Source organism: Petromyzon marinus, chromosome 70, assembly GCF_048934315.1.
Source record: "Petromyzon marinus isolate PM22_M1 ecotype Great Lakes invasive population chromosome 70, UKy_Petmar_22M1.pri1.0, whole genome shotgun sequence".
Classification (NCBI taxonomy): Eukaryota; Metazoa; Chordata; class Hyperoartia; order Petromyzontiformes; family Petromyzontidae; genus Petromyzon; species Petromyzon marinus.
In genome coordinates, this window is record NC_133736.1 from 5,637,039 (window position 1) to 5,653,092 (window position 16,054).

Below are 16,054 nucleotides of genomic sequence, written 5' to 3' on the forward strand. Positions count from 1 at the left end.
GTGTCACTGTGTGTGTGTCACTGTGTGTGTGTCACTGTGTGTGTGTGTCACTGTGTGTGTGTGTCACTGTGTGTGTGTGTCACTGTGTGTGTGTGTCTGTGTGTGTGTGTCACTGTGTGTGTGTGTCACTGTGTGTGTGTGTCACTGTGTGTGTGTGTATATGTGTGTGTGTGTCTATGTGTGTGTCACTGTGTGTGTGTGTGTGTGTCACTGTGTGTGTGTCACTGTGTGTGTGTCACTGTGTGTCACTGTCTGTGTGTCTCAGAACTTCCCCTTCTACTACCACTTGGTGGCTGCGCCGTCCAAGCCCAAGAACGGCGGCCGTGGGGATCGTGAGCGTCCACGGGACTCCAGCGAGGAGTTCAATGACGCTCTCAGAGACCTCAAGATCAGCTGGCTGGGGAAGTGAGTGAGTGGGTGGGTGGGTGAGTGGTGGGTGGGTGAGTGGTGGGTGAGTGAGTGGGTGAGTGAGTGAGTGAGTGTGTGGGTGAGTGGTGAGTGAGTGAGTGGGTGGGTGAGTGAGTGGTGGGTGGGTGAGTGAGTGGTAGGTGGGTGGGTGAGTGTGTGGGTGAGTGAGTGGTGGGTGAGTGAGTGGTGGGTGAGTGAGTGGGTGGGTGAGTGAGTGGTGGGTGGGTGAGTGGTGGGTGAGTGAGTGGGTGGGTGAGTGAGTGGTGGGTGGGTGAGTGAGTGGTGGGTGAGTGAGTGAGTGGTGGGTGGGTGAGTGAGTGTGTGGGTGAGTGGGTGGGTGAGTGGGTGGGTGAGTGGTGGGTGAGTGGGTGAGTGAGTGGGTGGGTGAGTGGGTGGGTGAGTGAGTGAGTGAGTGGTGGGTGGGTGAGTGAGTGAGTGAGTGGTGGGTGGGTGAGTGAGTGGGTGGGTGAGTGGGTGTGTGAGTGGGTGATTGAGTGAGTGAGTGAGTGGTGAGTTGGTGAGTGAGTGAGTGGGTGAGTGAGTGAGTGGGTGAGTGAGTGAGTGTGTGGGTGAGTGAGTGGTGGGTGAGTGAGTGGGTGGGTGAGTGAGTGGTGGGTGGGTGATTGAGTGGTGGGTGAGTGGTGAGTGAGTGGGTGGGTGAGTGAGTGGTGGGTGGGTGATTGATTGAGTGAGTGAGTGCGTGGGTGAGTGAGTGAGTGAGTGGGTGAGTGAGTGGGTGGGTGGGTGAGTGAGTGGGTGGGTGAGTGGGTGAGTGAGTGGTGAGTGTGTGAGTGGGTGGGTGAGTGAGTGAGTGAGTGGTGGGTGGGTGAGTGAGTGGGTGGGTGAGTGGGTGTGTGAGTGGGTGATTGAGTGAGTGAGTGAGTGGTGAGTTGGTGAGTGAGTGAGTGGGTGAGTGAGTGAGTGGGTGGGTGAGTGAGTGGGTGGGTGAGTGAGTGTGTGGGTGAGTGAGTGTGTTGGTGAGTGTGTGAGTGGGTGAGTGAGTGAGTGGGTGGTCGGTGAGTGTGTGGGTGAGTGTGTGGGTGAGTGTGTGAGTGAGTGGGTGGTGGGTGAGTGGTGGGTGAGTGGGTGGGTGGGTGAGTGAGTGGGTGGGTGAGTGGGTGACTGTGTTGGTGAGTGAGTGGGTGGGTGAGTGAGTGAGTGTGTTGGTGAGTGAGTGAGTGGTGGGTGGGTGAGTGAGTGAGTGAGTGGGTGGGTGATTGAGTGAGTGAGTGTGTGAGTGGGTGGGTGAGTGAGTGAGTGAGTGGGTGGGTGAGTGAGTGAGTGGGTGAGTGGGTGAGTGAGTGGGTGGGTGGGTGAGTGAGTGAGTGGGTGGGTGGGTGGGTGGGTGAGTGAGTGAGTGAGTGGGTGGGTGAGTGAGCGTGTGGGTGAGCGTGTGGGTGGGTGAGTGAGCGTGTGGGTGAGCGTGTGGGTGAGCGTGTGTGTGAGCGTGTGGGTGGGTGAGTGAGTGAGCGTGTCGGTGGGTGAGTGTGTGTGTGGGTGGGTGAGCGTGTGGGTGAGTGGGTGAGCGTGTGGGTGAGCGTGTGGGTGAGCGTGTGGGTGAGCGTGTGGGTGAGCGTGTGGGTGGGTGAGTGTGTGAGTGGGTGAGTGAACGTGTGCGTGGGAGAGTGTGTGTGTGGGTGGGTGAGCATGTGGGTGAGTGGGTGAGCGTGTGGGTGAGCATGTGGGTGAGCGTGTGGGTGAGCGTGTGGGTGAGCGTGTGGGTGGGTGAGCGTGTGGGTGAGCGTGTGGGTGAGCATGTGGGTGTGTGAGCGTGTGTGTGAGCGTGTGGGTGAGCGTGTGGGTGGGTGAGTGAGCGTGTGGGTGAGCGTGTGGGTGAGCGTGTGGGTGTGTGAGCGTGTGTGTGAGCGTGTGGGTGAGCGTGTGGGTGAGCGTGTGGGTGAGTGTGTGAGTGAGTGGGTGAGTGTGTGAGTGAGTGTGTGTGCCTGTGTGTGGGTGAGTGTGTGAGCGTGTGGGTGAGCGTGTGGGTGACCGTGTGTGTGAGCGTGTGAGTGGGTGGGTGAGTGAGTGGGTGAGCGTGTGGGTGTGTGGGTGAGCGTGTGTGTGAGCGTGTGGGGGAGCGTGTGGGTGAGCGTGTGTGTGTGGGTGGACGAGCGTGTGGGTGAGCGTGTGTGTGAGTGAGTGGGTGAGCGTGTGTGTGGGTGTGTGAGCGTGTGGGTGTGTGTGTGGGTGTGTGAGTGGGTGAGTGTGTGTGTGGGTGAGTGAGTGTGTGGGTGTGTGAGTGGGTGAGCGTGTGGGTGAGTGGGTGAGCGTGTGGGTGAGTGGGTGAGTGTGTGGGTGAGCGTGTGGGTGAGCGTGTGGGTGAGCGTGTGGGTGAGCGTGTGGGTGAGTGGGTGAGCGTGTGGGTGAGCGTGTGTGTGTGTGAGCGTGTGGGTGGGTGAGTGAGCGTGTGGGTGAGCGTGTGTGTGAGCGTGTGGGTGAGTGTGTGTGTGAGTGTGTGTGTGAGTGTGTGTGTGTGGGTGAGTGTGTGGGTGAGTGTGTGGGTGAGTGTGTGGGTGAGTGTGTGGGTGAGTGGGTGAGCGAGTGTGTGTGTGTGTGTGTGGGTGAGTGTGTGGGTGAGTGTGTGGGTGAGTGTGTGGGTGAGTGTGTGTGGGTGAGTGTGTGGGTGAGTGTGTGTGTGTGTGAGTGGGTGAGCGTGTGGGTGAGTGTGTGGGTGAGTGTGTGGGTGAGTGTGTGTGTGTGTGAGTGGGTGAGTGAGTGTGTGGGTGAGTGTGTGGGTGAGTGTGTGTGTGTGTGAGTGGGTGAGCGTGTGGGTGAGTGTGTGGGTGAGCGTGTGGGTGAGCGTGTGGGTGAGCGTGTGGGTGAGTGTGTGTGTGTGTGAGTGGGTGAGTGAGTGTGTGGGTGAGTGTGTGGGTGAGTGTGTGTGTGTGTGAGTGGGTGAGCGTGTGGGTGAGTGTGTGGGTGAGCGTGTGGGTGAGCGTGTGGGTGAGCGTGTGGGTGAGTGTGTGTGTGTGTGTGTGCGTGCCAGGCTGGGTGTCTCCAGCAGTGCCCTCTACGAGGAGCTGAAGGCCGACTTCCCGGCTCACCTTCCCCTTCATCTCGCACGGTTGCAGCAGCTGGATTCTACTGACAAGGTACCACACTCACCAACACACTCACTCACCCACACACTCACCAACACACTCACCAACACACTCACCGACACACTCACTCACCCACACACTCACCAACACACTCACTCACCCACACACTCACCAACACACTCACCAACACACTCACCGACACACTCACTCACCCACACACTCACCAACACACTCACTCACCCACACACTCACCAACACACTCACCAACACACTCACCAACACACTCACCCACACACTCACCAACACACTCACCACCACGCTCACCAACACACTCACTCACCCACACACTCACCAACACACTCACCACCACGCTCACCAACACACTCACCAACACACTCACCAACACACTCACTCACCCACACACTCACCAACACACTCACCAACACACTCACCACCACAGTCACCAACACACTCACCAACACACTCAACAACACACTCACCGACACACTCACTCACCCACACACTCACCAACACACTCACTCACCCACACACTCACCAACACACTCACTCACCCACACACTCACCAACACACTCACCAACACACTCACCGACACACTCACTCACCCACACACTCACCAACACACTCACTCACCCACACACTCACCAACACACTCACCAACACACTCACCAACACACTCCCCCACACACTCACCAACACACTCACCACCACGCTCACCAACACACTCACTCACCCACACACTCACCAACACACTCACCACCACGCTCACCAACACACTCACCAACACACTCACCAACACACTCACCAACACACTCACTCACCCACACACTCACCAACACACTCACCAACACACTCACCACAGTCACCAACACACTCACCACCACGCTCACCAACACACTCACCAACACACTCACCCACAAACTCACTCACCCACACACTCACCAACACACTCACCAACACACTCACCACCACACTCACCACTATGCTCACCAACACACTCACCAACACACTCACTCACCCACACACTCACCAACACACTCACCAACACACTCAACAACACAGTCACCAACACACTCACTCACCCACACACTCACCAACACACTCACCAACACACTCACCAACAGTCACCAACACACTCACTCACCAACACACTCACCAACACGCTCACCAACACACTCACCAACACACTCACCAACACACTCACCAACACACTCACCACCACGCTCACCACCACACTCACCAACACACTCACCACCATCCTCACCAACACACTCACCAACACGCTCACCAACACACTCACCAACACACTCACCACCACGCTCACCAACACACTCACCACCATCCTCACCAACACACTCACCCACACACTCACCACCATCCTCACCACCACACTCACCACCATCCTCACCAACACACTCACTCACCCATACTCTCACCAACACGCTCACTCACCCACACACTCACCAACACACTCACCAACACACTCACTCACCCACACACTCACCACCACACTCACCAACACACTCACCACCACACTCACCACCACGCTCACCACCACACTCACCAACACGCTCACCAAGACGCTCACCAACACACTCACCAACACACTCACCAACACACTCACCAACACGCTCACCAACACACTCACCAACACGCTCACCAACACGCTCACCAACACACTCACCAACACACTCACCAACACACTCACCAACACACTCACCAACACACTCACCAACACGCTCACCAACACACTCACCACCACGCTCACCGACACACTCACCAACACACCAACACACTCACCACCATCCTCACCACCACACTCACCAACACACTCACCAACACACCACCACACTCACCAACACACCACCACACTCACCAACACACTCACCAACACACTCACCAACACACTCACCAACACACTCACCACCACGCTCACCACCACACTCACCAACACACTCACCACCATCCTCACCAACACACTCCCCCACACACTCACCAACACACTCTCCAACACACTCACCAACACACTCACCAACACACTCACCACCACACTCACCAACACACTCACCAACACGCTCACCAACACGCTCACCAACACACTCACCAACACACTCACCAACACACTCACCAACACACTCACCACCACACTCACCAACACACTCACCAACACACTCACCAACACACTCACTCACCCACACACTCACCAACACTCACTCACCAACACACTCACCACCACACTCACCAACACACTCACCAACACACTCACCAACACACTCACCAACACGCTCACCAACACGCTCACCAACACGCTCACCAACACGCTCACCAACACGCTCACCAACACACTCACCAACACGCTCACCAACACGCTCACCAACACACTCACCAACACACTCACCAACACACTCACCAACACACTCACCAACACACTCACCAACACACTCACCACCACGCTCACCACCACACTCACCACCACACTCACCACCATCCTCACCAACACACTAACCCACACACTCACCAACACACTCACCAACACACTCACCAACACACTCACCAACACACTCACCACCACACTCACCAACACGCTCACCAACACGCTCACCACCACACTCACCAACACACTCACCAACACACTCACTCACCCACACACTCACCAACACTCACTCACCAACACACTCACCACCACACTCACCAACACACTCACCAACACACTCACCAACACACTCACCAAGACGCTCACCAACACGCTCACCAACACGCTCACCAACACGCTCACCAACACGCTCACCAACACGCTCACCAACACACTCACCAACACACTCACCAACACGCTCACCAACACGCTCACCAACACACTCACCAACACACTCACCAACACACTCACCAACACACTCACCAACACACTCACCAACACACTCACCACCACGCTCACCACCACACTCACCACCACACTCACCACCATCCTCACCAACACACTAACCCACACACTCACCAACACACTCACCAACACACTCACCAACACACTCACCAACACACTCACCACCACACTCACCAACACGCTCACCAACACGCTCACCAACACGCTCACCAACACACTCACCAACACACTCACCAACACACTCACCAACACACTCACTCACCCACACACTCACCAACACACTCACCAACACACTCACCACCATCCTGCCCACCATCCTCACCAACACGCTCACCACCACGCTCACCAACACACTCACCAACACACACACCAACACACTCACCAACACACTCACTCACCCACACACTCACCAACACACTCACCAACACACTCACCACCATCCTCACCAACACGCTCACCACCACGCTCACCAACACACTCACCAACACACTCACCAACACACTCACCAACACTCACTCACCAATACACTCACCACCACACTCACCAACACACTCACCAACACACTCACCAACACACTCACCACCATCCTCACCAACACACTCACCACCACACTCACCACCACCCTCACCACCACACTCACCAACACACTCACCACCACGCTCACCAAGATACTCACCAGCACACTCACCAGCACACTCACCAACACACTCACCACCACACTCACCAACACGCTCACCACCACGCTCACCAACACACTCACCAACACACTCACCAACACACTCACCACCACCCTCACCAACACACTCACCAACACACTCACCAACACACTCACCAACACACTCACCAACACACTCACCACCATCCTCACCAACACACTCACTCACCCACACACTCACCACCACACTCACCAACACACTCACCCACACGCTCACCAACACGCTCACCAACACGCGCACCACCACACTCACCAACACACTCACCAACACGCTCACCACCACGCTCACCAACACGCTCACCACTATGCTCACCAACACGCTCACCACCACGCTCACCACCACACTCACCACCACACTCACCAACACACTCACCCACACACTCACCAACACACTCACCAACACACCAACACACTCACCAACACACTCACCAACACACTCACCAACCCACACACTCACCCACACACTCACCACCACACTCACCAACACACTCACTCACCCACACACTCACCAACACGCTCACCACCACGCTCACCAACACACTCACCAACACACTCACCACCACACTCACCACCACACTCACCAACACGCTCACCACCATGCTCACCACCACACTCACCACCACACTCACCAACACACTCACCAACACGCTCACCAACACGCTCACCACCACGCTCACCAACACACTCACCAACACACTCACCAACACACTCACCACCACGCTCGCCAACACACTAACCAACACAGTCACCAACACACTCACCACCACACTCACCACCATCCTCACCACCATCCTCACCAACACACTCACCAACACACTCACCAACACACTCACGAACACACTCACCAACACACTCACCACCATCCTCACCAACACACTCACTCACCCACACACTCACCACCACACTCACCAACACACTCACTCACCCACACGCTCACCAACACGCTCACCAACACGCGCACCACCACACTCACCAACACACTCACCAACACGCTCACCACCACGCTCACCAACACGCTCACCACCATGCTCACCAACACGCTCACCACCACGCTCACCACCACACTCACCAACACACTCACCAACACACTCACCCACACACTCACCAACACACTCACCAACACACCAACACACTCACCAACACACTCACCAACACACTCACCAACCCACACACTCACCCACACACTCACCACCACACTCACCAACACACTCACTCACCCACACACTCACCAATACGCTCACCACCACGCTCACCAACACACTCACCAACACACTCACCACCACACTCACCACCACACTCACCAACACGCTCACCAACACGCTCACCACCACGCTCACCAACACACTCACCAACACACTCACCAACACACTCACCACCACGCTCGCCAACACACTCACCAACACACTCACCAACACACTCACCACCACACTCACCACCATCCTCACCACCATCCTCACCAACACACTCACCACCATCCTCACCAACACACTCACTCACCCACACACTCACCACCATCCTCACCAACACACTCACCAACACACTCACCACCACGCTCACCACCACACTCACCACCACACTCACCACCATCCTCACCAACACACTCACCAACACACTCACCAACACACTCACCAACACACTCACCACCACACTCACCAACACACTCACCAACACTCACCAACACGCTCACCACCACGCTCACCAACACACTCACCAACACACTCACCACCACACTCACCACCACACTCACCAACACGCTCACCACCACGCTCACCACCACACTCACCAACACACTCACCAACACGCTCACCAACACGCTCACCACCACGCTCACCAACACACTCACCAACACACTCACCAACACACTCACCACCACGCTCGCCAACACACTCACCAACACACTCACCAACACACTCACCACCACACTCACCACCATCCTCACCACCATCCTCACCAACACACTCACCACCATCCTCACCAACACACTCACTCACCCACACACTCACCACCATCCTCACCAACACACTCACCAACACACTCACCACCACGCTCGCCAACACACTCACCAACACACTCACCAACACACTCACCACCACCCTCACCACCATCCTCACCAACACACTCACCAACACACTCACCAACACACTCACCAACACACTCACCAACACACTCACCACCATCCTCACCAACACACTCACTCACCCACACACTCACCACCACACTCACCAACACACTCACTCACCCACACGCTCACCAACACGCTCACCAACACGCGCACCACCACACTCACCAACACACTCACCAACACGCTCACCACCACGCTCACCAACACGCTCACCACCACGCTCACCAACACGCTCACCACCATGCTCACCAACACGCTCACCACCACGCTCACCACCACACTCACCAACACACTCACCAACACACTCACCCACACACTCACCAACACACTCACCAACACACCAACACACTCACCAACACACTCACCAACACACTCACCAACCCACACACTCACCCACACACTCACCACCACACTCACCAACACACTCACTCACCCACACACTCACCAACACGCTCACCACCACGCTCACCAACACACTCACCAACACACTCGCCACCACACTCACCACCACGCTCACCAACACGCTCACCACCATGCTCACCAACACGCTCACCACCACGCTCACCACCACACTCACCACCACACTCACCAACACACTCACCCACACACTCACCAACACACTCACCCACACACTCACCAACACACTCACCAACACACCAACACACTCACCAACACACTCACCAACACACTCACCAACCCACACACTCACCCACACACTCACCACCACACTCACCAACACACTCACTCACCCACACACTCACCAACACGCTCACCACCACGCTCACCAACACACTCACCAACACACTCACCACCACACTCACCACCACACTCACCAACACGCTCACCACCACGCTCACCACCACACACTCACCACCACACTCACCAACACACTCACCAACACGCTCACCAACACGCTCACCACCACGCTCACCAACACACTCACGAACACACTCACCAACACACTCACCACCACGCTCGCCAACACACTCACCAACACACTCACCAACACACTCACCACCACACTCACCACCATCCTCACCACCATCCTCACCAACACACTCACCACCATCCTCACCAACACACTCACTCACCCACACACTCACCACCATCCTCACCAACACACTCACCAACACACTCACCACCACGCTCACCACCACACTCACCACCACACTCACCACCATCCTCACCAACACACTCACCAACACACTCACCAACACACTCACCAACACACTCACCAACACACTCACCAACACACTCACCAACACGCTCACCACCACGCTCACCAACACACTCACCACCACACTCACCAACACGCTCACCACCACGCTCACCACACCCACACTCACCACCACACTCACCAACACACTCACCAACACGCTCACCAACACGCTCACCACCACGCTCACCAACACACTCACCAACACACTCACCAACACACTCACCACCACGCTCGCCAACACACTCACCAACACACTCACCAACACACTCACCACCACACTCACCACCATCCTCACCACCATCCTCACCAACACACTCACCTCCATCCTCACCAACACACTCACTCACCCACACACTCACCACCATCCTCACCAACACACTCACCAACACACTCACCACCACGCTCACCACCACACTCACCACCACACTCACCACCATCCTCACCAACACACTCACCACCATCCTCACCAACACACTCACCAACACACTCACCAACACACTCACCACCACGCCAACACCTCACCAACACACTCACCAACACACTCACCACACCACTCACCAACACACTCACCACCACACTCACCAACACACTCACCAACACACTCACCACCACACTCACCACCATCCTCACCACCACACTCACCACCATCCTCACCACTTCACCACCACACTCACCAACACACTCACCACCACACTCACCAACACACTCACCACCACACACACCTCCACACACACCACCACACTCACCACCATCCTCACCACTACACTCACCACCACACTCACCACCACACTCACCAACACACTCATCAACACACTCACCACCACACTCACCACCACACTCACCACCACACTCACCACCACACTCACCACCATCCTCACCACTACACTCACCACCACACTCACCACCACACTCACCACCATCCTCACCACTACACTCACCACCACACTCACAACCACACTCACCACCACACTCACCACCACACTCACCACCACACTCACCAACACACTCACCACCACACATACCACCACACACACCACCACACTCACCACCACACTCACCACCACACTCACCACCACACTCACCAACACACTCACCACCACACTCACCACCACACTCACCAACACACTCACCACCACACTCACCACCACACTCACCACCATCCTCACCACTACACTCACCACCACACTCACCACCACACTCACCACCATCCTCACCACTACACTCACCACCACACTCACAACCACACTCACCACCACACTCACCACCACACTCACCAACACACTCACCACCACACACACCACCACACACACCACCACACTCACCACCACACTCACCACCACACTCACCACCACACTCACCACCACACTCACCAACACACTCACCACCACACTCACCAACACACTCACCACCACACTCACCACCACACTCACCACCACACTCACCACCACACTCACCACCACACTCACCAACACACTCACCACCACACTCACCAACACACTCACCACCACACTCACCAATGGTTGTGATGTTGATGGTGACGATGATGGTAACGATGGTGATGATGGTAACGATGATGGTGATGATGGTGACGATGGTGACGATGGTGACGATGATGGTAACGATGGTAACGATGGTGATGATGATGACGATGGTAACGACGATGGTGATGATGGTAACGATGATGGTAACGATGGTGACGACGGTGGTGACGAGGGTGACGATGGTGACGATGGTGACGATGGTGACGATGGTGACGATGGTGACGACGATGGTAACGATGGTGATGATGGTGACGATGGTGACGATGGTAACGACGATGGTGACGATGGTAACGATGATGGTAACGATGGTGACGACGGTGGTGACGAGGGTGACGATGGTAACGATGGTGACGATGGTGACGATGGTAACGACGATGGTGACGACGATGGTGACGATGGTAACGATCGTAACGAAGGTGACGATGGTAACGACGATGGTGACGATGGTAACGATGGTGACGATGGTGACGATGGTAACGATGGTGACGATGGTAACGATGGTAACGATGGTGACGATGGTAACGATGGTGACGATGGTAACGATGGTAACGATGGTGACGATGGTAACGATGGTAACGACGATGGTGATGATGGTGACGATGGTGACGATGGTGACGATGGTAACGACGATGGTGACGATGGTAACGACGATGGTAACGATGGTGATGATGGTAACGATGGTAACGATGGTAACGATGGTGACGATGGTAACGATGGTAACGACGATGGTATCGACGATGGTGATGATGGTGACGATAGTAACAATGGTGACGACGATGGTGATGATGGTAGCGACGATGGTGACGAGGGTAACGACGATGGTGACGATGGTAGCAACGATGGTAATGATGGTAACGATGGTGACGATGGTGACGATGGCGACTACGATGGTAACTATGGTGACGATGATAGTAACGATGGTAACGCCGATGGTGACGATGGTGACGATGGTGATGATGGTAACGATGGTAACGATGGTGACGATGATGGTGACGATGGTAACGACGATGGTAACGATGGTGACGATGGTGACGATGGTAACGATGGTGACGATGGTAAAGATGGCAACGACGATGGTGACGATGGTAGCAACGATGGTAATGATGGTAACGATGGTGACGATGGTGACGATGGCGACTACGATGGTAACTATGGTGACGATGATAGTAACGATGGTAACGCCGATGGTGACGATGGTGACGATGGTGATGATGGTAACGATGGTAACGATGGTGACGATGATGGTGACGATGGTAACGACGATGGTAACGATGGTGACGATGGTAACGATGGTAACGATGGTGACGATGATGGTGACGATGGTAACGACGATGGTAACGATGGTGACGATGGTGACGATGGTAACGATGGTGACGATGGTAAAGATGGCAACGACGATGGTGACGATGGTGACGATAGTAACGACGATGGTGACTATGGTAACGATGGTAACGATGGTAACGACGATGGTTCCGACCGCCCCCGCCAGGAGCGTGGCACGCGTCTGTGTGAGGTGGTGACGGCCAGCGACGTCGTGCTCTCCCTCATCGACCGCGTCGCTCTCTCCTCCTTCTTCGGCCTCAAGAACGACGCTAGGCCTGAGGCCTCGGCCCTCAAGAGGTGACAGGCTCACCGTGGGCCCGCTCAGTGGCTGGGGTCACCGTGGGGCTCACCGTGGGCCCGCTCAGTGGCTGGGGTCACCGTGGGGGTCACCGTGGGCCCGCTCGGTGGCTGGGGTCACCGTGGGGGTCACCGTGGGGCTCACCGTGGGCCCGCTCGGTGGCTGGGGTCACCGTGGGGCTCACCGTGGGGGTCACCGTGGGGGTCACCGTGGGCCCGGTCAGTGGCTGGGCTCACCGTGGGCCCGCTCAGTGGCTGGGGTCACCGTGGGGCTCACCGTGGGCCCGCTCAGTGGCTGGGGTCACCGTGGGGGTCACCGTGGGCCCGCTCAGTGGCTGGGGTCACCGTGGGCCCGGTCAGTGGCTGGGGTCACCGTGGGTCGAGTCAGTGGCTGGGGTCACCATGGGGGTCACCGTGGGCCCGCTCAGTGGCTGGGGTCACCATGGGGGTCACCGTGGGCCTGCTCAGTGGCTGGGGTCACCGTGGGCCCGGTCAGTGGCTGGGGTCACCGTGGGCCCGGTCAGTGGCTGGGGTCACCGTGGGCCGGGTCAGTGGCTGGGGTCACCGTGGGCCCGCTTAGTGGCTGGGATCACCGTGGGCCCGGTCAGTGGCTGGGGTCACCGTGGGCCGGGTCAGTGGCTGGGGTCACGGTGGGTCAGGTCAGTGGCTGGGGTCACGATGGGCCGGGTCAGTGGCTGGGGTCACAGTGGGTCAGGTCAGTGGCTCGGGTCACGATGGGCCGGGTCAGTGGCTGGGGTCACGGTGGGTCAGGTCAGTGGCTGGGGTCACAATGGGTCGGGTCAGTGGCTGGGGTCACCATGGGCCCGGTCAGTGGCTGGGGTCACGATGGGCCCGGTCAGTGGCTGGGGTCACAGTGGGCCCAGTCAGTGGCTGGGGTCACCGTGAGCCCGGTCAGTGTCTGGGGTTACGGTGGGTCAGGTCAGTGGCTGGGGTCACTGTGGGCCCGGTCAGTGGCTGGGGTCACGATGGGTCTGGTCAGTGGCTGGGGTCACGATGGCCGGGTCAGTGGCTGGGGTCACCGTGGGCCCGGTCAGTGGCTGGGGTCACCATGGGGGTCACCATGGGCCCGGTCAGTGGCTGGGGTCACGGTGGGCCGGGTCAGTGGCTGGGGTCACCATGGGCCCGGTCAGTGACTGGGGTCACCATGGGCCCGGTCAGTGGCTGGGGTCACCGTGGGCCCGGTCAGTGGCTGGGGTCACCACGGCCGGGTCAGTGGCTGGGGTCACCACGGCCGTGTTGGTGGAGGTGTTGTTGTTGTGGCGATTGTGGTGGTTGATGTCGGTGTTGTGGTCGTTGTTGTGGTTAATGTGGTTGTTGTGGTGGTTGTTGTGGTGGTTGTGGTGGTTGTGGTGGTGGTTGTGGTGGTGGTGGTTGTTGTGGTGGTGGTTGTGGTGGTGGTTGTAGTGGTGGATGTCGGTGTTGTGGTCGTTGTGGTTGTTAATGTGGTTGTTGTGGTGGTGGTGGTTGTTGTGGTGGTTGTGGTGGTGGTGGTTGTGGTGGTGGTTGTGGTGGTGGTGGTTGTGGTGGTGGTTGTGGTGGTGGTGGTGGTTGTTGTGGTGGTGGTTGTAGTGGTGGATGTCGGTGTTGTGGTCGTTGTGGTGGTTAATGTGGTTGTCGTGGTGGTGGTTGTTGTGGTGATTAATGTGGTTGTTGTCGTGGTGGTTGTTGTTGTTGTGGTGGTGGTTGTGGTGGTTAATGTGGTTGTTGTGGTGGTTAATGTGGTTGTTGTGGTGGTTAATGTGGTTGTTGTCGTGGTGGTTGTGGTGGTTAATGTGGTTGTTGTGGTTGTTGTCGTGGTGGTTGTGGTGGTTGTGGTTGATGTCGGTGTTGTGGTGGTTGTGGTGGTTGTGGTGGTTAATGTGGTTGTTGTCGTGGTGGTGGTTGTTGTTGTGGTGGTTGTGGTGGTTAATGTGGTTGTCGTGGTGGTGGTTGTGATTGATGTGGGTGTTGTTGTGGTGATGCTGGTGGTTGTTGTGATGGTGATGGTGGTGGTGGTTGTGTTGGTTGTGATTGATGTGGGTGTTGTGGTGGTGGTGGTTGTGGTGGTTAATGTTGTCGTCGTGGTGGTGGTGGTTGTTGTGGTTGTTGTTGTGGTGGTGATGGTGGTGGTGGTGATTAATGTGGTTGTTGTCGTGGTGGTGGTGGTTGTTGTGGTTGTTGTTGTTGTGGTGGTGGTGGTTGTGGTGGTTAATGTTGTCGTCGTGGTGGTGGTGGTTGTTGTGGTTGTTGTTGTTGTTGTGGTGGTGGTGGTTGTTGTGGTTGTTAATGTGGTGGTTGTTGTTGTGGTGGTGATGGTGGTGGTGGTTCCTTCTCCCAGCGAGATGGAGCGCCGGAGGGCCGTGCTTGTGGAGGTTCTGTGCCGGAAGGGATTGGCCATCGCTGACCGAATCCTTTCGGCTCGCCCGACCCCAACGGGCCTGGCCTTGACCCCAGCCACCGCCGCCGCCGCCGCATCCTCCTCCTCGTCGTC

At 56.8% G+C, this 16,054-nt stretch overlaps 1 protein-coding gene across 1 annotated transcript in view; it reads left to right on the top strand.

The window, feature by feature from the left end:
• Window positions 1-16,054, top strand: part of TPP2 (tripeptidyl peptidase 2) — a 98,253-nt gene that overhangs the window by 75,776 nt on the left and 6,423 nt on the right. The window contains 4 exon segments of the mRNA XM_076055255.1: window positions 266-405; window positions 3,395-3,500; window positions 13,433-13,563; window positions 15,902-16,054. The exon segment at window positions 15,902-16,054 is cut by the window's right edge and continues 559 nt beyond it. Of these exon segments, the coding sequence (XP_075911370.1) occupies window positions 266-405; window positions 3,395-3,500; window positions 13,433-13,563; window positions 15,902-16,054 (530 nt within the window).